This window comes from Hippocampus guttulatus, chromosome 8 (assembly GCF_054856545.1).
Source record: "Hippocampus guttulatus isolate MCC_2025c chromosome 8, RoL_Hgut_1.0, whole genome shotgun sequence".
Classification (NCBI taxonomy): domain Eukaryota; kingdom Metazoa; phylum Chordata; class Actinopteri; order Syngnathiformes; family Syngnathidae; genus Hippocampus; species Hippocampus guttulatus.
This window is the reverse complement of record NC_141268.1, coordinates 7,108,419-7,136,326: the sequence shown is the minus strand read 5'-3', so window position 1 is coordinate 7,136,326 and position 27,908 is coordinate 7,108,419. Positions and strand designations below refer to the sequence as shown.

The 27,908-nt window shown below is 42.7% G+C and overlaps 2 protein-coding genes across 3 annotated transcripts in view; one reads left to right on the top strand and one right to left on the bottom strand.

Annotated features, from left to right (window-relative positions):
* Positions 1 to 24,527, top strand: part of phc2b (polyhomeotic homolog 2b (Drosophila)) — a 30,335-nt gene extending 5,808 nt beyond the window's left edge. The window contains exons 2-15 of one of the 2 annotated variants that reach the window (XM_086118391.1): positions 6,807 to 7,182; positions 8,599 to 8,760; positions 8,862 to 8,939; positions 9,125 to 9,286; positions 9,559 to 9,705; positions 11,178 to 11,472; positions 14,090 to 14,415; positions 16,345 to 16,558; positions 18,711 to 18,922; positions 20,525 to 20,654; positions 21,024 to 21,129; positions 21,323 to 21,437; positions 22,337 to 22,667; positions 23,289 to 24,527. In XM_086118391.1, coding sequence (XP_085974517.1) covers positions 6,865 to 7,182; positions 8,599 to 8,760; positions 8,862 to 8,939; positions 9,125 to 9,286; positions 9,559 to 9,705; positions 11,178 to 11,472; positions 14,090 to 14,415; positions 16,345 to 16,558; positions 18,711 to 18,922; positions 20,525 to 20,654; positions 21,024 to 21,129; positions 21,323 to 21,437; positions 22,337 to 22,667; positions 23,289 to 23,443 — 2,751 coding nt within the window. In that variant the 5' untranslated portion in view covers positions 6,807 to 6,864 and the 3' untranslated portion in view covers positions 23,444 to 24,527. Of the gene's footprint in view, positions 1 to 6,806; positions 7,183 to 8,598; positions 8,761 to 8,861; positions 8,940 to 9,124; positions 9,287 to 9,558; positions 9,706 to 11,177; positions 11,473 to 14,089; positions 14,416 to 16,344; positions 16,559 to 18,710; positions 18,923 to 20,524; positions 20,655 to 21,023; positions 21,130 to 21,322; positions 21,438 to 22,333; positions 22,668 to 23,288 lie in introns of both variants that reach the window. The other variant, XM_086118390.1, reaches the window with a different exon arrangement.
* A 209-nt stretch (positions 24,528 to 24,736) lies between these two features.
* anks1ab (ankyrin repeat and sterile alpha motif domain containing 1Ab) overlaps positions 24,737 to 27,908 on the bottom strand; it is a 46,629-nt gene continuing 43,457 nt past the window's right edge. Inside the window, exon 15 of the mRNA XM_086118615.1 lies at positions 24,737 to 26,305. Coding sequence (XP_085974741.1) covers positions 26,188 to 26,305 — 118 coding nt within the window. The 3' untranslated portion in view covers positions 24,737 to 26,187. The remainder of the gene's footprint in view (positions 26,306 to 27,908) is intronic.

The window sequence follows — 27,908 nt, the reverse complement described above, 5'->3', positions numbered from 1 at the left end:
CAGTAGACGTGGTTTTTTTTGGTCGTTGTCAGGTGGTGGGATCGTTGAGCCCAAGGTGGATTTGTGTGCAATAATTACTTCAATGAAGACTTCAAGTTGCAGCTGGTGTTGATGTCGTTGTCTCAACCGTCACACAATGTACTTCAACACAATATTATCTTTATCACACAATATTATCACACAATATATTTTTTTCATTTTACATAATTATATCTCTATTCAAAGCATTCTTCATTGCAGCATAATCAATTAATGAATGCAGTGGAGTCATGTTTTATATATATAAACATAGCTATACTCGGGGGCTGGAAAGACAGAGGTTATCACCAGATTAAAAAAAAACAACAGAAAAAGAATGTAGGAAAAGATGGTTAAAAATCATCCACGACAGTTTGATATTGAAGTGAAATCATGTCTCCATTAACTGAGCTATTTTCTACATCAGAATCACTGCCATCCAAAAGTAATATCAGAGGGTGCATTCCATTTACTTTCGACGTCGTGGACGTACTGGCCGCAGTGATAAATTGGATAAGCAGAGCCTTAGTACAGGAAAGGCAGCAACATCCTCACAATGTCAAGATAGCCGAAAAAAATGTAAGAGAGATTAACACACCAATTTTTTTTTTTTTTTTAAACGTCACAAAGGTCTTACCCACTAATTCTGACGACAAGGGTGTGGTCACGCCGGAATGATGTTATCAACAAGTGGCAGCTTTTTTGTTGGCACCAACACTGATTTGGTCGCACCCCTTTTTTTTGGGGCGGTATAGCATGCTCAAGTGTAGTCGTCTCAATTGGCATACCGTCGTTTGGTCCGATGTAAAGAATGACAGTGTTGTATTACTATTTTGTAGACTGGTGTGGGATTTACACTTCCTGTCCAATACCTGATATATTGTATGTTGTAAAGTGTGTCTCTGTACAGTACATAATATTCTGTACCAAAAAAATGGAATACACCCCTACTACCAAGTGGTGAAATGATTATTCGTAATGCCCTGACTGCAATGCGTTATTGATAGAAACCAAGAATAAAAGGACATGGATAGCTAAAGGGCCAATTTTGTGTCAGCCAACAGACAGCAGTGTCAAGCTTCAAGTGGACACCCGGTACTCACTGCAGTTGAGTAAATAAACGCTCGCAACCACAAACACCCGTATTTGGACCGAAATAGCATGCTGTCATTTGCTTTGCCAAATGGATGTGAATTACTGTCTTGTTAGCGAGATAGGGTAGGTTTGTTGGCGTTCGTGTCCTTAACTGACTGCCTGACTGACACCTCTTCATAGCTGCCGGTAATTTGTTCAAATGAATGAATTTGGTTGTACCAAAAGGTTGTTTTCTCAGTCATTCATATTGAAGTGAATGGAAATAGGCGGTCAAAGACGCCGCTGTTTTAATGACATTTTCAGAACAGCAGGAAGCACTCACGTACGCCATGCCAGAGCATCTATGAATGTATGCATGCAAAAAAAATTGGGGTACCATAGGGGGAGGGGCCGGACCGTCATTACCATCATCTTCATTAGAGAGCATCCGGCGAACCAATCAGCATGCCGCCCTGCTCGGGGATTCCGTCGTCGCCCCGTTGGCTGTCGCTAGGATACCACCTAATCAGGAGGCAGGCTGCAGCCTGGTTGGCGGAGTGAGGTGTCGATGCCGGGACGACGAGCTCGCCGTGCTTTAGGGGGTAGGTGGAGGTGTTGGAGGAAGGGGGGCGCCGCAGGGGGCTGGGTTGATATAGCACACTCGCACAAACGCTTTCAGCCAGTCAGTTAGTCAGTCGCTCAGTCAATCAGTCAGCCAAGCAAGCGCTTGAGGGGAGGCAGACAAAGAAGAGCATCATCCTGAAGTAGGACAGCACGCTCCCGGGGGATGGGGCGCCATACCCCTGCATCGCGTTGGGGGGGCCACAGGAGGTAGGAGAACCGGGGTTGTGGGGCTTTGTCTCAGCAGCACGCACAAACCTTTGCAGTAGCCACCATTCCATTTTCAGTTGTGGGGTTTGTAACGCGGGGGCTCGATGGAGGCTTGTTGCCGTTCGCGTTGGGTTAGAGCCAGCCAGTCTGTCTGTCTGTCTTGACAGCCTCTTAATGGCTCTCCCCTTCCTCTTGACTTCACAAATCCTCTAAATGCAAGTCTGTCCGTCCACATGAAAACATTCCATCCGCTTGAGGGGCGTGGAGAACTGCAGTCGGTTTGTTGTGCGGTAGTTGTGAGTACACTTTGGTTGCATTTACACCACATGTTTCAAGTGACACCATTCCGAAAAACAGTCACATATGTCCTGTCCACGTGAGCCTGACGTCATGAACTTATGATGGATGGTCAGTGGTGTATCCACATGTGCGTCTACCCCAAACAAGACGCCCACAGTAAATCACAGCTATAGCGGAAGCATAGACCATTCAAAAGGAAACAATCACAAAATGCTTAGATTGCCTGCTTTTAAACATACCAGGGATGAGCCAGTCCAGACCACCGAACAAATTATATATTTATATTTGGATCATTTATTTATTCAAGTTTGCATCCCTGTTAACCTGTGTTTTGGGCTTGTATGTTTCCAGGTTCAGTAAGTCGCCATAATTAGAAAGTTAAAAATAGCAGCACATTTTTAAGTTACCAAAATTGTATGCAAATTGCAAACTTACTACCTTCGTGGCTCACAAGCTGCCCTCTGCACCAAAGCATCCGCATATTTAACAGAACAGGCCTAGTCAAATGTCTTTCCTAACTATTTTCACCCATCATTGCCTATTAAGCATTTGTTAATGATTGCAATCTTAAATTTTGGGGGCACATGTGCCGTGATGCTTTTACGGTATAGACGTGGAGTTCTGACACTTTTCGGTTGAAGTTAATTGGCTAATAATGTGTTTAAAAAAAAACACCACCCACCCAGAGACTCTCCAATCATTTCAATTTTTGAAAAAAAAAATACTAAATTGGCCAAATTTGGACGGAGGAGATTTCTGCCCAGCGCGATGAAATGTAAACACAGTAATAGCAGATAATGAAATGTGAATGGATATAGAATGGGAGGAAAAGGCACTGAAATAGGAAATGGATATTTGGTAGCGTAAATTTAGCGTGTCTTTCTCGATGCAGATGTAAAATGGCATTCAGGGGACAGTATTTTTTTGTGTGTGCGCGCATATGTTTGGGGATGTTTTCAATCATCCTGTCACTGATGGATGGGTGATTCCCCCCCCCCCCCCCCCCTCACGGAGAGACTGCGGGGGCCAAAAGCATAATTTCCAGGGGGTGATTCTCTCCCCTCTCACAGTGAATGCGGTGCGATTGCGGCGGCTGCTTTGTGTACAACCCTGAGCGCGCACGTTGTCTGATTGGATTTCAGTACCTTCACTCACACCAACATTTTGAATGCTAATGATCTCATAATGAGATGCAATGGTCATGGTTTTTGTCTTTGTTTTTGCTGGAGTGTAAACTTTCAGCCCAAGATGTTGTTTTAGGGGTGGGGGGGGGGGTGTTGCTTGGTTGGATTGTTTACTTTATGCTCTGCATTTAATGGTATAGCATATGGTTTGGAAAGGGTTTTCATTTAGTTAGAGGTCTGCAAAGTAAGCAGGCTGTGCATCTGGGCTCGGGCCCCTAATCCTCTCTAAATAGTAATGAGGAGGAGGAGGCGGTAATGGCTTTAGAATGGCAGTGGAGGTCCTGATTTAATTACTTCCATCAAACCCTCCTCACGCTGTTTAAAATCCTCAAGCCTCTTTCTCAACCTTCACCCCTCATTTTGCTGTTTAATTACTTGCACACACCTCTAACCTCGATGCTAGAAATTCTATCCTCCCCACTTCTCTCTTTTTCTTCCACCCCTCCATCAGCTGGTGGACCCCTCCACCTCTGTAACATCTGAACTTCCTCTTCTTTAGTCTCAAAGGCTGGATTTACATAATTTCGTTTTTTTGCTTGTTTTTACTCTCAGGTGGCATGATTGGAATATCCATATATTTAAAAGAATAAAAAATTGTGTGTAGTCAGATTTCTTCAAATTGGAAGCAGGCCTTTTCCAGATGTGTATAAAAATCCAAATGTTTATCAGATATCTGCCAATGTGTGTGCCTGAACAGAACAAATAAAATCATCCAAAGACAATTCGTATGGCCAAATATTGCTACATGAGTGGTGTATCCATCCTTAAATAAGTAGAAAAAGTCCAAATGGCATCCAGTCGAGTAATGCGAGGTTTACTTTTTGCTTGCTTTGTTCTGGTATGGCACGCGCAATTGGAAAAACAAAACAAAACATTTTGTGATACCAAGTCTTGTGTGTCTTTAATCAAACTGCAGTGGCAGGGTGTTTTATTTACATGCGCTGTACCCATTTCTGTTCTTAATTTGTTCTTGGGCATGCACTTCAACAGAATCAATTTCCCTGCTGACACTAATGCCCGCATCGACGTCGGAGAGCTGGCAGTGACACTGCCCTTGTGATTCATTTCTGAATCTATCTATCTATATCTATCTATATCTATCTATCTGTCTGTCTGTCTGTGTATAATCTTTTCTTTGGGTGACAGCGGGCCACCTGGACTTCAGACAATCTGTTCAAGGAGGATCTTTGACTGATTTGTTCAATTGTATTTAGGGTACACTCGTGCCACTTTTTTGGGGGGGAGGAGTACAAGTACTTACATTTGGGTGCTCGCCAGGGTTAATATAATAGTTTTGGAATTTTCATAATAGTTTTTATTTAGTTTTGTTGTTTTAGTTTTCAGAGTGGTTTGGTTAGTTGTATTTTTATTTTTTTGATTCTTGGTTTTAGTTTTTTTATTAGTTTGAGAATTGTTTTACCGTGTATTTCTTGTGCAAGATCATTATAGTGTCGTTAAAAACTCAACAAAATAAAAATAATTTTTTTTAAAAACGACCATCCACAAATCAAGTGAGAGGTACAGTCCCCTGACTTTGAAGCACAATAAATGCAGTGCATAATACTGCTTTTCAATGTAATTGCATCACAACCGCAGTGTCTTAAATAAAGCTAGGATAGTCACGCTTTCCATCCTTTGTTTGCCAACTTCTAAAGTGGATTTCCAAAAGGGTAGTTAAGTGCCAAACTCAGTTTAGCCATAACAAACACGCAAGCTCGTCACCTTGGAGCAATTTCATCGGGTAGGCTTTTTAAATGTACTGCCGCGAGCATTGCCTCGAGATGACACACATCAAAAGGTCAACTCCCAAACAACTGTTTGAGCTTCCTTCTTTAAGTAAGACCCATAACACACTTTTCTTGAACATGACATAAATTTAACTCAAATATTAACACTTATCAGAGGAACAACTTATGATTATTGATAAATGGTAACTGTTTTCCACCTGCATAATTTTCTTAGTGTTGCCACATATTTGACTGAAATGTAGACTTTATGCGATCAGGATTTTTAAGGCGATCAGCGAGTTTGGAAAACAAAAAAAACAATAGTCGATCACTGATTCAAAGATGGAGCAATATATCAATCAAACAGTCAAACTTGATATAGTCTGTTAAAACAACTGGTAGATTTACTTTAAGGTCAACCCCTGACAGAGCGAAAATACATTAGAAAAAAATAATGTAACTCTCCAAATTTATTGAACAAGAACAGATAAACATTAAATATAGCATCAATCTTAAATCTCCTTATATGACATTAATGACAAAAAAAATGCACGAACATCGCCAGCCATTTAGGTTGTCGGGGCTTTTGCTAAAACTATGGCTCTCTTGGTTCAGCAGCTGTCACTTGAGCCCATACATTTAATTAACGGCTACGCCAAGTTAGCCTCCACATGATCTTTTATGTCTCATTTTGGAATCTGGCTGTGTTGTACAAGTTCCCGTGCCCACAGACCGCAATGATTATTTTGTCCTACATTGTTAGTCCAAGTCCATTGTTAGTCCTGGTGTGTGTGACGTGTAAGTGACAAAGTAAGCACATTCTTGAAGCCTTTTGGCGCATTCATAGCCGCACATTTTTGGCCCTAACTACGCACATTATATTGACTTCATTTGTAATTGCGTCCCGCAAAATTTGGCATGACAGTTGAGCAGCGATTTTGCAGAAAATGCAAAATATAGACAGACTTTGATCCCGTCGATCAGGTTGGCATAAGTCTACTTAAATGTAGCCTGTAACTCCAGGAACGTCCGTTATGTGGTACTGTATTTCAATATGATCACTAGTTGGAACCATATAAAAACAGTCCATATATAAGAGACTAAGAAATGAAACAACAAACGTTTCGGAAAAAAAAGGCTTGCACTTATGGGAGTAGAGCGCAATGGAGTGAAACCAGCAAATGCACATAAAGAAAATACACGTAACAGCATTTTCACTTGTGTAGGCAGCACTTCATACATTGCACTGTGTAGATGTAGCGCATGGACCCATCACGAAAAGCAAGCCCCCACACTCCAGCCACTGCTAACCTTGACAACCTCACCAAGCAATCAAGTATGGCATGTCTCACTCACACACACACACACACACACCCACACACACACCCACACACACACACACACACACACACACACACACACACACACACACACACACACACACACACACACACCAAGCGACATGCCGCACCACAACTGAACTAGAGAGTTGAAAACAAATCACAGTCACCGTATCACCCCCGCACACCTGGCGATTGACCCTCGCACACATGCCAACTCGCTGCAACGGGAAAAACTGCGTCCACCGGCGTGTTCTTCAACTGCTACGCCTTGCTTTTGGAGTTGTGCTGTTTCCTTTCTCATGCCCACCACTTTCTGTGCTGTGTTCCAGGCACAGGCGGGCCATTCAGAAAAGCCGCGGGTCAAAGGTGAGAAGAGCAGAGGGCACCATGAGCGAGCCGGGGCCCCCCGCCGCATCGCCCGCCACCACAACCACCACCACCACCGCCTCCTCCACAGGCGGCAGCTCTGCAGCTATCACCACCACCACAACCATATCCACCAGCTCCACCACAACCAGCAGCACTAACACAACTACACCGTCTACTACCACTACTGCTTCTGCTAGCAATACTAATACCAGCAGCAGCAGCAGTAGTAGTAGTGGTACTAGTAGCAGCACCAGTAGTAGTAGCACTACTGCGGCCAGACAAGCAGTCCCTCAGATTTCAGTTTACGGCGGGATACCCGACAGGCAAACTGTGCAGGTGATTATTTCCGCAGCTATGCTAATGTGACTCAAATGAGAGATGTTTATGTTCCTTCCTGTCTTTAAGAACAATCAAAGGGGGCAATGCTCTTTGCACTTTAGTGCTCTTGACACCATGACCCCCAGGATTAGCCTCCACACTGGATGAATTAGGTACCGCTTGACTTTTAATGGCAGGTTTTTCCTCCATTCAGACCAACAGCATTGTTTCCAAGCCGTCAAGCAGAATGGCTCGTTTCGTAGCATAAAGGAGCAGCCTTTGCTTCCACTCATTTTGAGATGGCTGGAATCTTCGTTGTACCTTTTCCACTATGGCAGCTAAAACAGCTGAGATTGGCTTCAACTGACCACAACCCTTATCGGGATAAACGCTATAGAAAATACATTAGGTTGCCACATCTTTCCACCGGCAACTCACAGGACAACCAACTACTTGTATTTGCTCAACTGGGGCTCAAGTACGAGTGAGATAAGCCACTGCCAATGCTCATTTGTTGGACATTTTTTGCAGGGGAGGGGGGGCGTGTTTGGGAGTGGTGAAATGTAAGGATTGAAGCACTTTAAAAGGATGAGGACGGACAGAGATGGAGGATGATTATTGAATAAATATGGATGGCGGGATAGTGACAGAAGGGTGCCCAACGTGCGGACGGAAGATGGACTGGTAAAATAAGGTGCCCATTTTTGAGAATACGTGCTGGTATTGATTAGCAGACTCAGAAGTAGACCACACAAGCAACAGAGTGGCATTATGTGCAGCAGTAGAAGTTATTGCAATAGGTACATATTGAATGTCTTAGGAGTGGCCAAAATTTATTTGTGCCGCCCCGCCGCAGGTAAATTTGGATGTGCGGAACACAGTCAGCGCTATTTTTTTAATTTTGCGGAGCCGTTCAATGACGTTGTTGATCATATTCAAGACATAATGTCGAGAACTAAATACCAAATGATCTCCCTCTCATCCCCTGTGGCTCTCTGTTCAAGCATCTTATTCAGACTGATTTGCTCAATGCAGTGTTTTTGCAGTTTCCTATTGCACGATTTTGATGCAAGAAAACATTCATCCATCCATTTTCCGAACCGCTTTATCCTCACTAGGGTCGCGGGGGGTGCTGGAGCCTATCCCAGCTGTTTTCGGGCAGTAGGCAGGGGACACCCTGAACCGGTTGCCAGCCAATCGCAGGGCACACAGAGACGAACAACCATCCACACAGAAACAACCACACAGAAAAATTGACGTGTTAACCACTCGATACCGGGCCGCCCATGCAAGAAAACAAGTCACCCCAAATTTTGTGCCAATAATTTTCCTTACTCATTGCATTTGTGTACATGAAAATGGCAGATTACCTTTACTAGGTTCCGCTGCACAAATCGTCACCCGGGTGGTGTTGTGGCTTGCTCTGTTGTTCAGGTGATCCAGCAAGCACTCCACAGGCAGCCCAACACGGCGGCGCAGTACCTACAGCAGATGTACGCGGCCCAGCAGCAGCATCTCATGTTACAGACCGCGGCGCTGCAACAGCAACACAGCCTTAGCACGGCTCAGCTGCAGAGCCTTGCTGCCGTGCAGCAGGTGGTAACGCCCATCCCAAGCGCATATTTTTGGGGGGGTTTCTTCTTACATGTTTTAGTCTGTAAAATATACCTCTACCCTCTTGCTTTCCTTTGCCACAGGCCAGTATCGCAGCTGGTCGCCAGAACTCCTCCCAGAATGGCACAACATCTCAACAAACGGGATCGACTCAAACCACAGTAAGACCAGTCTCTGAAGTACAGATAGCTGGGATGACTCTTAGTTCAGCGCAGACCTCAGCGGAGGATGTTTGGGTTAAATTATACAAATTAACTGAAGCGGGTATACTGAACAGAACATTAAATTGTGAAGCATCTTCCGCCCCCCAAAAAAGTTTTGACAGTCATCTTCTCCCCCCCTGTAGATCAACCTCACCGCCTCGCCGGCGGCTGCACAGCTGATCAGCCGCGCCCAGAGCATCACGTCGGCTCCCACTAGTATTTCCCAACAGGCTGTTCTGCTGGGCAGCCCGTCTAGTCCCACCCTCACTGCCAGCCAGGCGCAGATGTACCTGCGTGCACAGATGGTGGGAACAAAACCCCCCAAGCCCCTCAGAAATTGCAATCTTTTTGGTATTATTCATGTGGATACCTAATGGTGTGCTGCATTCAAGGAATCATTGCAATGTATTGAAGATTGGATGAGTTAGAAGCTCCTTTTTTTTTTTTCCAAGTTATTCAACTTTGCTGGAGGCTGGCACTGAAACTTAACCTTACCTTGGCATTCTATTGCCTCCTACATTGATGCGTACTTGACTGTTGTGTTTGTGGTTTCGGGTGTGTTTTTGTTTTTACCCAGGCTCAGCAGAGCAACGTTTTCCAGGCTCAGCAGAGCAATCTGGTGCAAGTGGCCAGGAGTTTGGGCCGAGCCGTCCCCCTGTCGCCGCAGTTGATCTTCACACCGACGGCCACCGTGACGGCGATGCAGTCCGACAGCTCCGCGCAGGTATGTGGGCTATTGCCGTTTATTTCTTCAAGCGCCGCACACTGCTTTAAATTTAAGATTGGGGAAAACAGCTGTCTGCTCGTTTTACACAATGGGTGTGAAAACCCCAAAATGGCTCCCAAAGTGACACGTTATTTTTAGCAGAACATCAGTGGCATGCATTTTCAATAGATCTTGTCAACATTGGGGTTACATACTATTGACAAACAACCATTCTTACTCACATTTAAACCAGTGAACGATTTGGAGTCTTCATTGAACACTGCATGCCATTTTCTGATGCTCGAGGAAGCTACAGTACCCACAGAAAACTTCCACAAGCATGGGGAGAATGTACAAACTGTACAATGGAAGGGCCTATTCAAGAGATTTGGTAAATCATTGTCATGTTAACATACCCAAAAAATGGCATACTTGTATTACCATTGTACAATTTTCAAAACTAGAATTGATATTGTGTAATCAGTGTTGGTGGTCCTCAATTTAAAACTTCTGAGTTATATTCCTATGTAATCTGACACTGACCTAGGCTAACACAGTAAGAAAGTCATAATTATAATAAATATTGTATGGAAGACATTCTAGCCCAGAGCAGTGGAAACTCGTTCATTGCATGCTGATTGTGTAACCTTGAATGTCGATACTGTCATAAAACCAAGGACACCTTGTACTCATCCTTGAAAATAGAATAAAAATAAAATAAAAAGATTTTTAGGTCTGGGAGCACCAGGCACTTTCTACGTACAGTATGTATCAAGATTCCCGGTGCAATCCAAAAATAGAAAAAAGTTGCCAAAGATAACACTTTTAGGTCAGCACTTTTGAAACGCACATCAGGATTCCCAATGGAACCTTAATGTTGTGCTTTCAGAGGTGTTCAATTTACCTAAGGTGTGCTGCTTATGTGAAAACTATTTTCAAGTTGTCAAAAAAAAGGGCATCACAAAACCTTTCACACACACATCAGGATTTCCGATGTGAACCAAAAATATGACTTAATCTATTACAATATAGGATGGCACAGTGAATGACTGGTTAGCACATCGGCCTCACACGTCGAGGGTTTGAATCCAGCCTGGGGTCTTCTTGTGTGGAGTTAGCATGCTCTCTCTGTGCCTGCCGAGGTTTTCTCCAGTTAATCCGGTTATCTCCCAAATTCCAAAAACATGCTTGACAGGTTCATTGAAGACTAAATTGTTGACCGGTGTGACTAACTGATGACCAGTTTAACCCAAAGTCATCAGGAAAAGGCCCCAGCACGCCCACGACCCTTATGAGAATAAGTGGTTTATTCAGTGACTGGATGGATACATAATACTGCATGATGCACTTACCTTTTTCTCCATTGAATATTCATTTATTTATGCAAATAATATAGGCATAGGCTCCAACCTACACTAATGAAAAAGCTGTATAGATAATTGATGGATGGATATATAAATAAAATCACCCTTGCCTTTTTTTGCGTGAAGAATCAGGTCCAAAATCTGGCCATACGTAGCCAGCAGGGAGCGACCACGTCCACGTCGCAGACTCAGACCCTTCAGGCTCTCAGTTTAAAGCACAGCCCTGTGCCCATCCAGCCTGCCTCGCTTGTCAAGAACCCCAGCCAGGGCATGCAAGCATCTGTGGGAATCAAGTCTGGCTCATCCGAGAGCCCGTCCGAGGCAGGAAAGAAGGGGGATGCCATGGTGGTTACGGAGGCCCGGGCTATTAATATGAGCCGCAATGTCACGACAGTCAGTGCGCAGCCGCTCATCGCACCAGGTGAGTGATATCTGTAAAGCTTCATTGTTATGTAGCTTGTTTTCCAATTTCCTTCCATGATTTTGTAATTTTTCACAACATCACAAGTTTGGACCCAGATATCCCTTAAAAAAACAATAGACATAAACGAGTGATTGCACATCACAGAGGCACTATACGAAATGAAATGGAATGGACTTTCACTTGTATCACGCCTTTCTCCCTTCAGTAGTCGAAGCTCTTTGCACTCTTACCTTATGCAACTACTGATAATGCAGCAACAGGAGCAACTGGGGCATTATCATGGTCAAGGACACTTTGACATGGTCCCATTGTGGCTGGGGATCAAACCCCCAAACTCTGGGTTGGGAGATGACTACTTTTCCACTGAGCCAAGTCAAATGTGGTTGACTTTTAAGTCCCATTCTTTTGAATCAATTAATGGATCTGCCCCAGTCACCCGGTTTGGCTTTTTCTTTGGCTGTTGGTGTTGTTTTGTACACCACTAAAGGCAGGTAAAAGTGACGGCAAAGAGAAAAAGTGTGATAACCTTAAAACCTGGACTGAAATGACCTTATGAGCTGATACAAGTAATATCGTAGCAAAATAAATACTGTAAACTTAAACAGTGAACAAGGCTTAACCCGAGTTTAATATAGTAAATATCACCACTAGGAGCCAGTATTGCTCTGACTAACACCCTCCTGTTCTCATTCCATGAATGTATGACAGACATCTTCAACTGTATTTAGGTTTTATTTTTCTATAGAGTGGTTAACTTATTGCTCAACTTGTTCCATTGTTCAGAATGTCGACGTTTCACTCCACTTGTACAGTTAAAGGTTTTATATTGATGAGCCTGAACCAAATGAATTCACTTCACATTATTTCAAGTGGGAAATTTTGTTTAGAACAATGTAGAAGTGAACCAGAATGCATTGGGTTTGACTGAAGGTTTCAATGTAATGTTTGTGTGGCCTGAACCTCAGTCTGAATCGTGGATGTGTGTGTGTCTGCCAAAAAGGACATGAGAATGTGTCAATGCACAACTGCATAGATATTACATAGAGAAGACAAGCCAAAAGTCGTGCCTGCATGTCGTCTGTAACAGTTTACATTGGGTTGCCATAGCAGCCTGCCATGACGGGCCAGGTGGAGGAGGATGGATGTGGAAGAGCTGAGACTAGTCGGATCATGACAACTGACTGGATTTCAGTAGGACACACTAATGTACTCCGTAAAAAAAATTTATGACTGAAAAAGGGCAGCCTTTGAAGGCGCTTTTCCATTACAGGTTGAGGAATGACCTTGCCACACTATGTCCCAGCCTTGTTTGGCCAGGCCTGGCCTCCGTTCTTCTCCATTAAAACAGGCACCACTAAATTGGGCCCGGATAGGGGAAGGATCAGCTGAACTGTGTGAGGCTTTACTGCACGCTCACAGTGGCAGGGTTCAGCCATGAGACACAGGGGACAAGTCAAAATATGACTCAAGTTGCATGACGTGGCGCATTAAATGCACAGAATCTTTCAAACAAACGAAAAGTCAATCTCTTGAGTTTAAGCCAGTGGGAGACAGCTGCCCGCAGCCATGTCATAAAAATGCAATATATACAGCACATACATGTTGTTTTTTACAGCAATCCTTAACCATATTTACAATTTCATATGCACCATTGGATCTATGTCTCAACGGATCAAGCTTGTGGTAAACATTTTAGCAAGCGGCGTCCACAAGCTCTCCATTCAGATGAACGAGAGCTTACTTTCAATATACGAAAATGTGTTTAAAAACCTTAAATATAGTAAGTGCCGCAAATGCTATAATAACATGCCTGAGGTATAGTTCTATATTCACTTATTGCGGGGGGTTTTCTGGAATGTAACCCCCACAATGGATTGTGATTTACTGTATATCTAAAATAAATAAATAAATATATAACTACGTACATACTGTACATGTCAAACATGAATTAAACTAAACAAATTCTGGCAATTTCTGAAATGAGGATTTAAAATGGCATGAAACAAAAACAACAATCTTTTGAGACATATTAAAAAAACGGAAACAAAACACTAAAGTTATCCAGCATGGGATGTTTCTTCCACAGCAAGGAACAAGCCCGTGTTAATGAAAGGTCGAGAGCAGATGGATTCAATTCAATGCATGTGGGGGAGGGAGGCAAGCAGGTCCTAATGCGTGTCTTGATGGGGCCTTTTGTTCGCATGAGCAAACACACCTCAGCCATTTTGTGAGTCAATTCCAGGAATAATGACTTAGTTGCATTTGTGTGTCTGATACACAGTATTCACTGAAAATACTGGACGCGGTTTGAGCCAATTCAAAATTCATCTTGGAAAATTTGAGCAGTAAACAGTCACTTGTATGTGTAAAGTGGTTATGAGAGAAACTGTTGCTAGCAGAAGGTTGTGGTTTGGATCGGAACAAGTAGGAAACTAACAAATGACTGCTGTCAAGCCCCCAATACTCCTTAACACACATGCTCGCACACACGGGTTTTAATAAAGACCATCTTGTCTTTGGCATCAAAGTAACGTTTTGGAGAATGTGGCCTGCATAGCGCTGTGAATGCCTAAATTTGAGAAAAAACAAAAAACAAAATCTATTTTGCTTGCAGCCTTCACGCAGATTCAACCCCACTCACTGGTACAACACAAGCAGCAGCAGTTTGTGGTCCATCACAGCCAAAGTTCACAGAGGACCCCTGGGCAGCTGCTACAGACAGCGTCCATTCAGCCATCGCCACACCCCATCCCCGTGCTGCCCAAGCCAGCGCCACACCAGAACGCCGCTCCCGGGCAGCATGCCACCATCTTCCACTCCACCATCAGCCCCCACACGCTCCAGCCCGCCACCTCATCCACCTCTTCTTCCACATTGACGAGTCAGGCCAAAGCTCAGCCTGTGCAGCTCACAGCTATAAACCTACAAATACACCCCACGGTACGATCTGCAAGTTGCCCAACCATTTGGTAATTTAAAGCTATGTCCATGCATACACCTGTTCATTACATATCTGAAAATGGGCCTATTTACACAGAAACCCTCCGAAGTATCCAGCATTAAGCTGCCTTTGCATTTTAGTCGTGCCACCCACCAAGCAACAGTTCTGTGAGGGGTTCTGAAATTTGTTTTCATGAGTGGTCAACCGTCATCAATTTCTTTTGTTACAATTCAAACGTTTAGTAGCAATTCTTTCCTTTGTAGCGAGTTACTGTATAGGTGGTTCTCAGTAAGTATGGTCCAGGAGTGTGACAAAAGAGCCCAAAAATTAATTTGGTTAAAATTATGTACATAAACATATTATGCTTTAAATCAAACTTTCCAGAAGTGTGCTCTGAATAAATAGATTGTTCACAAGACATTGTTGAATGCCATGGTCTATTCCAAAGTCATATTGGATGGAGCACTCGGTACCTGGGCACAAAGCACTCAAGTAAAAAAGTATTGATATTTTAAAATTAATTAATTTTTACACTTGAACAACTTTACCACCTTCATACATAGATATTCAGTTGAAAAAATGGTATAAATGACCAAATGTGCGTAGAAAGGTAACTCTGAAAAGTAAAAAAAAAAAAAGACCCTTATTTACATAGCGTTACATTGGAGGCACAGTAGACACCAACAATTGATCAGCGTTCACTTCGCAAAATATGTTATGCGTGCAACTGAACTGTGCCTTTCAAATCTTGCTGACTCATGCGCAACAATACACTAAAGAAATAGTGTGTGCAACTAGTGTCATAATAATAAACTTTTTGTCTTCTACTTTCTCCCTTTCATACTTTTGCTGCTGTACCGTAAATTGGGAATTTCTCCATTGTGAGACAAATAAAGGTTATCTTATAATTTATTGATCTATTTTATTGAACGTGCAATACCAATAAAACTGGACACCCCGCTAGACATGTCGCATACTCGGTCATGTCGGGGAAAAAAAATGTTAACAGCATATTTTGCAGGACAACCAGTGAACATCCGGTTTAACACAGAAAGTGGTTCTGGTGAAAGTATATAGTACATTACAATAGTAGATTGTCGATGGCACCTTGTGAACACAAAACTCTGTTTTTGATGGTTTTTTTTCTGACGACATATGCACAACATGGCACTCGAAATACAGTAGTGAGTTGCATAGACACTCTGCCAGTTTACTGGTAACAACTGTTTTTGAAACCGATGCATTTTAAAGGTATAAAGGGCTCTTAATTACATGAGTGTGTTGTCATATCACGAAGAGGAAGTGGCTGCGATGGCTATTTTTCAACAGTCAAAATATATTCACAAACGGCAGGCAGCACATGGCTCAGTCAAGTTGCTCCTTTTATCACTGCAGTATGTCTGCAATATTGATAGCAGTGAAATCGGTATTGATTGTAAAGGGAAGAGAATAATTGACTCTCGAGGTGGGCCAGCATTTACCATCTATTTGGACCATACTTTCTGAGCACCACCTATATGTATGAGTAGCAGACTATTTAAAAAAAAAAAAGTATGATTCTCCAGTTCAACTGCATTCGGTTGCGTTCCTTAGTGTGTGGTGGACTTTAAATGCAACTCAGCCAAGGTAGGATATTGTCATAGCTGTCTGTGGTGACATTGTGTCCCTTAATCAGCGTCTAACATGTCGAATAATTATAGAATAGTGACATTGCATTTCAGACAATATTGGCAGGAGAAAAAGTCAATTTGGCGCAATTTCAGCTTCATATGGAGTATCTGTCTGGACACGGGCCAGCTCTTTCTCCTTTACTGTAAAGCCATCTTAGCCAAGCAGAAGAAAATAATAAATGGGAAAGGGCCTTCATCTATCAAGGAAAACATACATCCCCTCGCTCAGTAACGTTTTGTTCCCCGTTGAAACTGCAGGCCTCTCGAACACTGGTTCAGGAGTGTAAAGATAAGCCAACATCACTTGTGGTGAGAGAGACGTGTGCCACCTCCACCCCGCAGCAGCAGCCACAACAACAACAACAAAAGCCGTCACCGCCAGCACCACCACAGCAGCAAAGTACGCCATCACAACCCAGGAAGCCTGTAGAGCATGCCAAAGCTGACACAGTGCCGCAAAGTCAACCACAAGGTAATGGAACATTTCCAGTAAATTTCCATGAGAATGTACTGTAATCTGGAGAATTTAGGAATAGTTCAAATTGGAAACTGTCCTTGGAAGTTAATTTCATAGAATAGTATCATAATAAAGCAAAAATATAACATTGTTGACTTCTTTCGTGTCAACGCTTGTAACAGAATTGCTCAGTCATTCATGAGCAAAGATGGGGCGAGGTTCATCCCTTTGTGAAAAGCTGCGTGAGAAATAGTTGAACAGTTTAAGGACAATGTTCCTCAATGTACCAATGCAAGGAGGTGAGGGATTTCATGATATACGCTCCATAATATCGTCAAAAGATCCAGAGAATCTGAAGAAAACACTACACGAGAGCTGCAATGCAGAACACCAACATTGGATGGGATGCCCGTGAGTCCCTCAGGTGGGACTGCATCAAAAACCGATATCGATGTGGAAAGGATATCACCAAATGGGCTCAGTAACACTTCAGAAAACCAATGTCAATGAATACAGTTTGGTGCTACATCCTTAAGTGCAACTTCAAACTCTACAATGCAAAAGCCATTTACCAACAACACCCAGAAAAGCCACCAGCTTCTCTGGGCCCAAGCTCATCTAAGAGAGACTCATGCAAAGTGGACAAGTGTTATGTGGTCTGACGAGTCCACGTTTCAAATTATTTTGGGAAATTGTAGACGTCGTGTCCTCCAGGCCAAAGAGGAAAAGAACCATCCTGGCTGTTATGGACGCAAAGTTCAAAAGCCAGAATATGTGATTATTTGTTGTGTTGTTTGTGCCAGTGGCACACTTAACTTACACAGCTGCGAAAGCACCATTAATGCTGAAAACTACATATCGGTTTTGGAGAAGCATATGCTGCCTTCCAAGCAAAGTCTTTTTCATGGACGTCCCTCCTTATTTCAGCAAGACAATGCCTAACCACCTGCAAATTTTCCAGCAGAGTGGCTTTGTAGTAAAAGGGTGCGGGTACGAGACTAGCATGCCTGCAGTCCAGACCTGTCTCCCATTGAAAATGTGTGGAACATTCTGAAGCGTAAAATACGACACCAGACACCTCAGATGGTTGAACAGCAGAAGCTGCACTTCAAGCAAAAATGGAAAATAATTCCACCCACAAAGCTTCAAAAAGTATTGTCCGCAGTTCCCAAATCTGTATTGAATGTTGTTAAAAGAAAAGGCGATAAAAAACAGTGGTATACAGTAATACAATACATCTCAATGAATGGAGCGTTTTCACAACAGCTGTAGCCCTGTCCCCGCTTTTCTGGAATGTGTTGTAGCCATTAAATTCTAACTTAATGAGTATTTGCTAAAAACAGTCAACTTTATCAGATTGACCATGAAATATATTTTCTTTGTGGTGTATTCAATTTAATATAGATTGAATATGATTTGGAAATCTTTTTATTCTCTTTTTCATTATTTCACAACCGCCAAACTTAATTGGAATTGGGTTTTTAGTTTGCGTAGCAATGAAAAAATAACCACATTAGGAGAGGAACTGTTACTTTGTCGAGGAGTTAGAGCTGATGATGATTTAATTTTGAGTGAGCTACTATGGAGCGACATTGGCGCTTAAAAAAAGTGTTAAAACAAATTGAACAACACAGACAGTTCCTTCGACAAAAAAACAACATAATAATAATAATACATTTTATTTATAAGCGCCTTTCAAGACACCCAAGGACACTTTACAACCGAGCAGCGCCACGTTTTTTTCCTGCCGAGTAGGAGCCAAAGCTGGTTCGAGAACTCTTGCAAACAAAATAGATCCCACAATTGAATTTGGGAAGGAAGGAAAGGAAAAAAGACTCGTCAAAAGTGAAGTGATGTGTGTGTTGTTTAATTTTTGCAAACACTTTGATCATTTTTCCTGAGTTTGTACACAAATTTCAAGAAATGACCTTTTTAACGAATGGTATTATCTATAATATTAACAAAGAACAGTTGACATAATGATTTCCAACATTTAATTCAGTTTTGCATAATACACAATTTTTGAAAAGTTGACGTCATCCATCGCGTTTCCAGCCTTTAGGCGCACCTTGTTCAGTGTATAAATCTTTGTAGTCCACAGATGAGCTCCTCGAAAAACTTTTTGTCCATTCTAACAAGGTTCTTTGTTGCGTCATTTGCCGCTTAGGAGGAGGTGCGACCAAGAGGCCAGTGCCTGCGCCTGGGAGCCCGCCTCCACCCATGACCTCTGGAAATGACAGCGAGGTTCCCGGCGTGACGGCTGTTAAGCTGCACAATGGAGAGAGCAAGCCGCCCCAGGCCATCGTCAAGCCACAGGTCCTCACGCATGTTATTGAGGGCTTCGTCATCCAGGAGGGCGCTGAGCCGTTCCCCGTGTGTGTAAGTGGCACCCCCTTCGGCGGTGGCGTGAGCCGAGTAGACGACCCCCGAGCGGTCATGCTCTCCTGCCTGGAGGGAAGCTGTCAGTCGGCAGACACAAAAACTCTCTTCCTCTATGCGAGCTGACAGCTCCCAGCTTGTCTGTGTTTCTGGCTTTAACTATGGACACTGGATGAAAAGAATACACACTGTGTGATGAGCATCTGTCCCTCATCAATTTTAACTCTCTTGTGCAACGGAACCTCCTTAAAAGTTGAACAACCAAAACCTGCCATTTGTTGTTGTACTTTTGACACCAGACACATAGAGTGATGGCTAAAGAAAAGTGTAATGGCAACCAAAAGCGATAGAACCCGAAATGGAAGATACTGCCATGTAGAAAAGTGTTTGTCGGGTTGCCCAATACAAAACAATGCAGCTAATTAAGTCAAGTCAGGTCAGTTTTATTTCTCCAGCGCCAACTGAAGTTGTCTCGAGGCCCTTTACACATTGAGCACATTATGGACCACGAGAATGCATAACATACCACATGTACAGTATGTTAGAAAAGTCAGGAGGCAATTGGTGACAGTTGTAAGGGTCTCCCTTAGCATGGCACGTCTGCAGGCTTTTGTCCCAAATTCACGTCTCCTCTTCACAAACATGTACATAATGTTTTTTAATCATCGAATTAATCACAGCTTTTGATGAATGTTTCATTTTTTGGGCGACAAGTAGCTGCTGACTGGCCCCACGTCGATGTTGAGGGCAATTGGGGGGGATGATGTGTGTGTTATTAATGTTAAATATGTTTGTGTGTGTACAGTGCACCCTAAACATCCTATCAGCTTCACTTTTGTGTTATTAATGTTAAATATGTTTGTGTGTGTACAGTGCACCCTAAACATCCTATCAGCTTCACTTTTACAAAACAGTATTACATTTTTTTTCTGAAATAAAAAAAGCAGGTCACCTTTAACCTACGTTGGCGCGTGACCTCCATCACCAGAAGTTGTTAGCTGTCAGCAGTCTGCAATTGCAGCTTGCAATCAGAGCTGTTGCAATATATACAGTATTTTTTATTGTTCTCATTTAGTTGGTTTCATGTACAATTCACCAATGGAATTGGCAGAGAATGGGAATATAGAGTGCCAGGAGAAGCATTTTAACGCAGTAAAACGTCTCCCCCGTACTATAGTGATGCTCATGCATTTAACACGCTGCAAAGGTGCGTCCCGTGCTTCTGCGTCAGGTCTCTCACCAAGGTGGGCATTGATTTCCTTTTCACAAACTCTTGTATCTACTTTATTTTTCTGTTTCGTTCATGTTAGGGGCTGTTCTGGCTGTTGCTCATGACGTGTGTGCGCGTGCTGCGTGTGTATGCGTGCATGTGCGGGAACGGTCGCTCACGTAAGGTTGTTTGGCTTGAAAAGTAGATCTTCCATCAAAAAAGATTGGGCACCCCTGTTTTTCGGTATTGCGAACTTGCTTTGTGTGAGGAGACATGGACGCACGTAGTACATTCATCAAAAATTTGGACACATCAGTATTTCTTGTGTCATGCTGTTTTTCTTCATGTCATCTATTCATTTTGCAATAATTTAAATATTTCTGTGTCAACAGGTGGAACGTCTCCCCATCCTCATCAATAGCCCCAAAAAACTAGACAGTCAGCTCTCCTCTGACCCGGACAAAACTCCGGTCAGCAATGCGGCAAATTCCGACTCTGAGCTCGAAGACTTGACTCAGACAGGTGAGGCACAAAGCGCCGAGGCTCCAATGTGGATACTTCATTTGTCGAACCCATGCTGAAGTGTCTTTTTTTGTTTTCCTCCTCCGGGACTGTTCTGAAACATTTTTGTCTAGCATGCGGATTTCCTCTCTTAAAGGAGACATTTTAGCCTGGCCATCACTTGAAAGTGACGAGTTGATCAAGTCATGAGCAGAAAAACTCAGTATGGGAGTGGTTATTATGTAGAACAGAATTGTTTTTTCACAGCCAAATTTTTATAAATGTGTAGATAACCAAAGATGTCGTGGGTCGTTTAACTTCACGTTTGATATTACCTATCAAAACAAAGCAACTAAAGAAGCAATAATTTTCTGTCGTCTGTCCCAACAGAAAAGGATCAAGAGCCCAAGCTCACGTGTGAATACTGTGGCTGGGTGGACTTTGCCTACACGTTCAAAGGTTCCAAGCGCTTCTGCTCCATGGTTTGCGCGAAGAGGCAAGGCAACATTTTTTTCAAGTTTTTGACTCTCAGGTTGAAAATCATCATTTTGGAGATATAAGATACCAGAAGAAATTTTGTTTTCCATTTGTGGAACGATCAATTCAGAGATCTTTTTTTTTTTTTTTTTGAAGTAAATGATGCATAAATCTGTACACTGTACTAAGTAATCTGAAATGTGTATGTACAGGTACAATGTGGGCTGCACAAAGCGCATCGGCTTGTTTCGTCCAGAGAAAACCAAACAAGCAAATCGCTGGCGTCGAAGAAGTCAGGGCCGCCCAAGTATCGAAGCAAAGAAGCGGGTAGGCGAAATGTTCTAGCCTTATGTTTCTTAAATGTTAAGCAATTCTTTGGGCAGTTTCAAACCATTTCCAAATGTCTTAATCAAAGCTGTCTGACATTCTTCCGTCAAAATACACAAAGGATGAACAATTAAAGCACATCCTACACGACATCCCCTTGTCACACTCTGGTTGGAAGGACTCGGTTTTGGGGTGTGGTTCTGTCCCATACAACTGGAGTGTGCGTTTTTTTTACAAAGTTGATTGGGGTGACTAAGAGATGCAAACTTGGTGACTTTCCTGACCCCTCCAGCGACTACGGTGGTAACTTAACTTACAAGTGACCGACCTATTGGTTTTTTGAGATGCGCATTTTTTGGACTTTTTTTTTTTTTTTTTTTTTTGACTTGCGACCAAACATTTGTGATATTAGCGCTAGAGTCTGGCAGCAAGCGTTCTTCGCAACAAGCTGGCTATTTGACAGGTCATGATGACTAAAAACAGTCGCCTTCAAGTTGTTTGTTGTTACTGCCCAGCGCAAGTTTTGCCAAACGTAAAACAGCTAAACATTGTGTACCCAAAGCAGTCTCATATCTTTGCCTCACAAATAGTCTGCTAGTTTAATGCTAGCAAACGATGCAAAAGGCCACACTGATGGGCTCATGAGTAGCAAAGATGTTGCAGTGTTTTAAACCCTTTTTAAACACAAACAGTAGCCATACATTTAGACAGGCAGTATGACAACACTCATAGGCATATGTTCTTTATCTTCAAAATGGCTAATATTACTGCATCTTACTGAGTCAATTAATTGTGAATCTATTTTTTGTCTGCTCATTGGTGGTAAGAGGGCTCCCCATGGGCTGCAACGCAATAATGTTATTTCCATTCATTCATTCATTCATCAACCCTCTCAGAAGATGTCCCCGTCGTCACAGCAGACCCAGGGCGGCTCAGTGTCTTCACCGCATCCCTCCCAGCCCAGTCAGGAGGAGTCGAGCCCATGTTCAGAGATGTCCAGCTACGAAGAGCCGCCTTCGCCACTGTCGGCAGCCAGTTCGGGACCCCCAGGGCCCCCAGCTCCGCTCCCGCCCCCCGTTCCAGTCCAGCGGCAGCCGAGCAGGGCGTCGTCGGAGCCGGAGGCCCTCGCTGGCAGAGACGCCTCAGCCGCTTTGTGTCAGCCTTTCTTACCTAACGACCCCACCAAGTGGAACGTGGAAGAAGTGTATGAGTTCATCTGTTCGTTACCAGGTCAGGAAAAAACCCATTTGATGTGCAATGTTTCCTTTCAGCAACAAAGGACACTTGCTACACTTGAGATCTAATTTGAGAGTGCTTCCAAATAGATCATATCAACCCTCTTTTAGGAGGGTTTCTCTTTGGTGAAATACTTTGGAATTTGACATTTTTAAATTCTAAAATATCTTGCAGCACATCCACCTGACAGTTCTGAGGTTGGTGGTTTGAATGCAGGCTTCTGTGTGGAGTTTTCATGTTTTGTCTCCGGGTTTTTCTCAGAGTACTCCGGTTTCCTCCCACATTCCTAAAACGTGCATGTTGAAGTTCTTCATGGCTTTCCATTGATGCAAATGGTTGTCTACGTGTGACATGTCTTTGGCTGACGACCAGTCCAGAGTGTACTTGACTGAAGTCAGCTGGCCAGGACATAGTGCATTTGATAAAGGTGTTAAATTATCGGCTCTTTGACGGTTTTAATGAAGTGAACAGGATTTATGATGATAGCGTTCCTGTATTGGCTCTCATTAGATTATGAAAGTGTAGCGGATGAAGTGGTGTCCTAATTGCACTGTGCAAGTGTATTTTGGCAGCGGTACGTTGCGTGACAAATCATTTTTTTGGTTGCCCACACAGGCTGTCAGGAGATCGCTGATGAGTTCCGCTCACAAGAGATCGACGGCCAAGCTTTGCTCCTGTTGAAGGAGGATCACCTGATGAGCACCATGAACATCAAACTGGGGCCGGCGCTCAAGATCTTTGCACGCATCAACATGCTCAAAGACTCGTAGCGAAGAATGCGTGCGTGTGTGCATGTCTCGGACTGGGTTATGACCTCCCCATCTCATCTTCACGGGCTCTTGAACTTAGTGGCGGCGTCACCATCTGACTGAGGAACATGCTGTTGTCTCCATAATGGCTTGCATACGAAAAACCCACTGAGATTAGAAGTCTGTTTAAGCTTTAAGCAAGAGAAAGATTCTCTGGTGGTGTGCAAGTTCATCTCTATCAATTGGAATATTATCGAAAAATTAATTGAAATGACTTTTCAATTCCAAAAGTGGAAGTCATTAAACATATAGGAAACTGCTTTTCAGAAGGCCAATTTCAATTTAATGTATGCATTAAAAATCATTTTGATTGTTCTTCCTGATAGGGCAAATTTCGGGTTTGTTAGCTTATAATCATTAAACATAAAATCCTGAAATATTTCACTCTGTAGTGAAAAAATATAACATCACCTGGACTTCTTAATTTGAGCTGCTGAACTACAAAAAGTTGGCCACAATATTCTAATTTATTGAGATGTGCCTGGAAATGTTAGCGAAAAATAACAATGAAGGGCTGAGAGAGTCAAATTAGCACTGCCATGAAGTGTTGTTTTTTAAATTTTTTTTTAAATAAAATTGTTTTTCTAGTTTTGCAAGCCTAGGAAAAGGCAAAACAAGCAGTTTTGTGTCTAGGAACAGAAGATTGTATTCATGATCAGCAGGAATGATGCTGCCAAGTGTTCCCGCGCATGTTCTTTTGTTTCACTAACATGGCACTTAACGTCTTCTTTGTGTTGCCTTCGCCCTCAACATGAACTGTGGAGTTGTCATGTTATTTGTAAATGGCAGCCAGATTGACTGAGTCCGTGCATATAATTTAACCTTATTTGAGAACAGAAATTATGTTAAATATTTTTGGAAATATGCAAGTGTATTAAAACAAAACACATTTGAGTTTTTCCTCATTGTTTTTGTAAATTATGTCATCTGTGTGTGATTCGTGGCCGTGGAGGACTATTCTTGGCCTTTTTTTTTTTAAAACACTTGTGTTTAAAGGCACCGTTTGGTACGCATCTTTTTGCAGCTATAAATGATTTCACCTTCACTTTGGTACTCTTTAATTGCCGCGATATAGGAATGACATCTTTGTTTCTTAGCAGAAGAAGCCTTGATGTGAGTGGAAGGTCTGAAATGTACAGTATGGACATTGTTGCAGAAAGAATCCTCTTGCTTACCTAAGGGGGCGCTGTCGTTTCCTTGTTGTGGACCGGACTGTGGCTCGGAAGTTCAGGTAAGACTCGTTGTGTTTATTAGGGTACCGTATGCATTTTCCAGACATTATCCGATCACTTTCTGTTATATGTGGATCAAATGGTGGCTTGGCCAGAAAAAAAAGGAACTTACACTGAGACCTTCAAAGTCAGGTGCAATCAACTATGTGAAAATGGTTGACCATTCCATCCTAAGTAATCTAAAATGAATGATGACATTTTGGCTGGCATTCAAAAAAGAGATGTGAACACCCATCCATCATTTTCTGACCTGCTTATTGTCACGAGATGTCAAAACTAAAAATGAATAAAAGTCCCTTTGGAGACAGGTGTTTTTCGCAGGGGTGCAACCCCAGTCATGGGGCACTCCTGAGCTCGATAAAGTAATACTTTACAGTTATCTGATTAAGTTGCATAATTGTGTTTGAATGTTCTCCTTCCCTCTGGTCAATGAGTAATATCACCAAAGATTTTTAATAGTAATATCATCTGAATGAATTCAAACAGGCAAAAAGTTACTTCCTGAGTCTAAGACTCAAGACTTCCCTACAACCCAGATGAAGCCAAACACCAGACAAAATGGATGGATGGAAGGTTGATTTTTAGAGGCACAGTTCCCCGGAGAAATTAGAAGAGAAATGAAATTGAACTCCAAATTGAGGTTTAGCAATCTTGTGTTCAATCTGGGTGCATGCAGAGTCGATTTCTTTATTTTGCTGGAAAATAGGGATGTCCTGAACACATGATGGGAAACACACACGTTTTGATGTTTTGTGCTCCGCAACACAGCTGGAAACAGCGGAAGTAGGCACAGCCAATGGGGGAGCGTTCTGCCTCAATTCTGTGGCATTTGACCTGCGATTGGCTTCTCGCCAAAAGCCAGCTGGGACAAACTCAAGCTCGCCAGTGACCGGGTGAGTGTATTCAATTTGAATCCTCCTCCTTTGGGAAACTGTAATCTGAGACCGCTCCAGATCAAGAGGATCCTTGGGTCCAATTCATTTGGACATAAACGGGGGGCGACAATGCGGACACTTCACTTGTGGGATGCTTCTGCCATTGTATATATAATATCATGAATATTGCTTTCTGAAATGTTGTCACATTTTCATTGACAAACCCAAACTCTGGCCACAAACATGGGCAAAACTTTAAAAGTTGGAATATATCTATTTATCTATATACATATAGATAGATAGATTTTTTTTAACTTTGTGTTGTTTTCTTGACATTTTCTATGTATTTCTGATAAGCCTGGATAAATTTGACATGCTCGTCTGTACAGTGCTCCAAACCTGTCACAGTACCCACATAAGGGGTCGCAAAACAGGCCAGAAAGTAAAAGTGATCTTTCTAGCTGACCTTTTTGTCAAGACGTGAGCTATGCTCAAAGTCCTGTTTAGTCGGCCATGTCGGACAGGTTTACCTTTCCTCTGCGTGTATAGGTAGCGAGAGCGGGAGGAAGCGGGGTGCGGCGAGCGAACGCAGCAAGATTTAAATGTCAAGAGCGGATTTGCTCCATCTACCTCTTCCCCGCTTTACCTCGCACGGGCCCGCCCGCTCACTCGCCAACTCACAGCTTGGTGTCCGGGAACTTGAACGCCGGGGCGAGCTACACAAGAAGAACACCAAATGTTAACAGACTCCCAAAGACCATGCACGGTGTGTCACCTGTGTCACGCCCGCACAACTTGCTTCATAGAGCTGCTGCTGCATCTGCTGCTGGAGTAAGGCCTGACTAGCAGTTTATAACTTAGAAATTGACCTTGAAAGTAATCAGGATCATAAAACTGTGGCATGCCTGTTATTGTTAAGACCAGTGAATCCCAACCATTGGTCAATATGACCCAATTCTACATTAAGACCTCGTAAAATAAATTCAGATTTGTTTCTAAATATGTTTGGTGATAATGGCTGAAAACAAAGACTGTGAGCTGCGTAGTATGCGATTGTGGAGATTTAGTATTTAAACTTTTTCGCCTTTTCAGTGTTTGTGTTTTTTGTTGGGGGTTTTTTGGGGGGTGGGGTATAAAACGGGGCACAGTGACGCACGTGGATATCCGGCATGAGTTGCCCCTACCCTACTATGCAAGAACTTCAGAGTTGTTGTTCACAACAGCGGTAATGTACCAATTGTGGCTGCGGGGGTTCATGCTTATTTTTATTACTAACCTCAGGCCTGTTAGCTGACAAGCTAGCTGATAGTTTGCGCCACTCGTCACAGCGTGGAAAGCCCCCGCGGCAACCCAGTGGGATATAGTCCACCCAACAGAAGCTTCAAGCAGGGTTGCACAGCTCAAACACGTAGGGTTGTATCGCCAGACAAAAGATGTATTCAGTCGGGCGTGCTTTCGCCCATTCAAGGTGCATCCCTATCACATTTGAGAGTGCAGACTAGATCTTGCCATAATTTATTTACTTATTTTCCGGATTTCACACAAGGTATGTTTGGGAATAAATTGAGACATCGTTATTTCAATATACTTTTTGTGGTAGCGATTGTTCAGTGTGATTTTAAACGGACAATATGTGCTCAATAAAGTTTGGGAAACACTGGTTTTGACCTTACGCGTATGAAAGAATTTTGGTCCAATTCTACATCATACAAGTGTTAGGATGAGGCTTAGAGGTTCCACTTTTTGAGGTATAATTTCAGTTTTGGGTTGATTGGTCGTGTTCAAGTCCGTCAAGATCTCAAAAAGTAAATCATTTGTAGGGTTTGATTTTGAACATATAAATAATCCATTACAGGTGAAGTGTAATGTTTTTCAGTCCAGGAAGAAGCATTTGCTTCAATTAAGTCAGGCGCAGCTATTGCTCCCTAAATATAGCAACTGAAATTACGAATCATTTTGAGTATTTTTTTTTCAAATGTTGCTTTGTTTATTCTTGTAGTTTTCAGTTGTGATGTCACAAAACCAAAAGCCAAAAAAAAGCATGTGAGTTAATACCTTAGATCCTCACTGAGCTGAGGTTTCACATCAAGGTACCACTTGTTGCCCACAACAATTTTGGCTGATTTACTAGGATCCACTCTTGAGGCATAATTTCAGTACTGGACAGCGACCATCAAAGTGCACAGTCAATTCAGGCCCGACTAGTTTGCTGTCTTAAAGGTCTGACGAAAATCCCAAAACACGAAGCGAAACAGAAGAGAAAATTTGTAAAAGACCATTTTGAAGAACAACAAAACATTTGCAATTAAGTCAAACCCA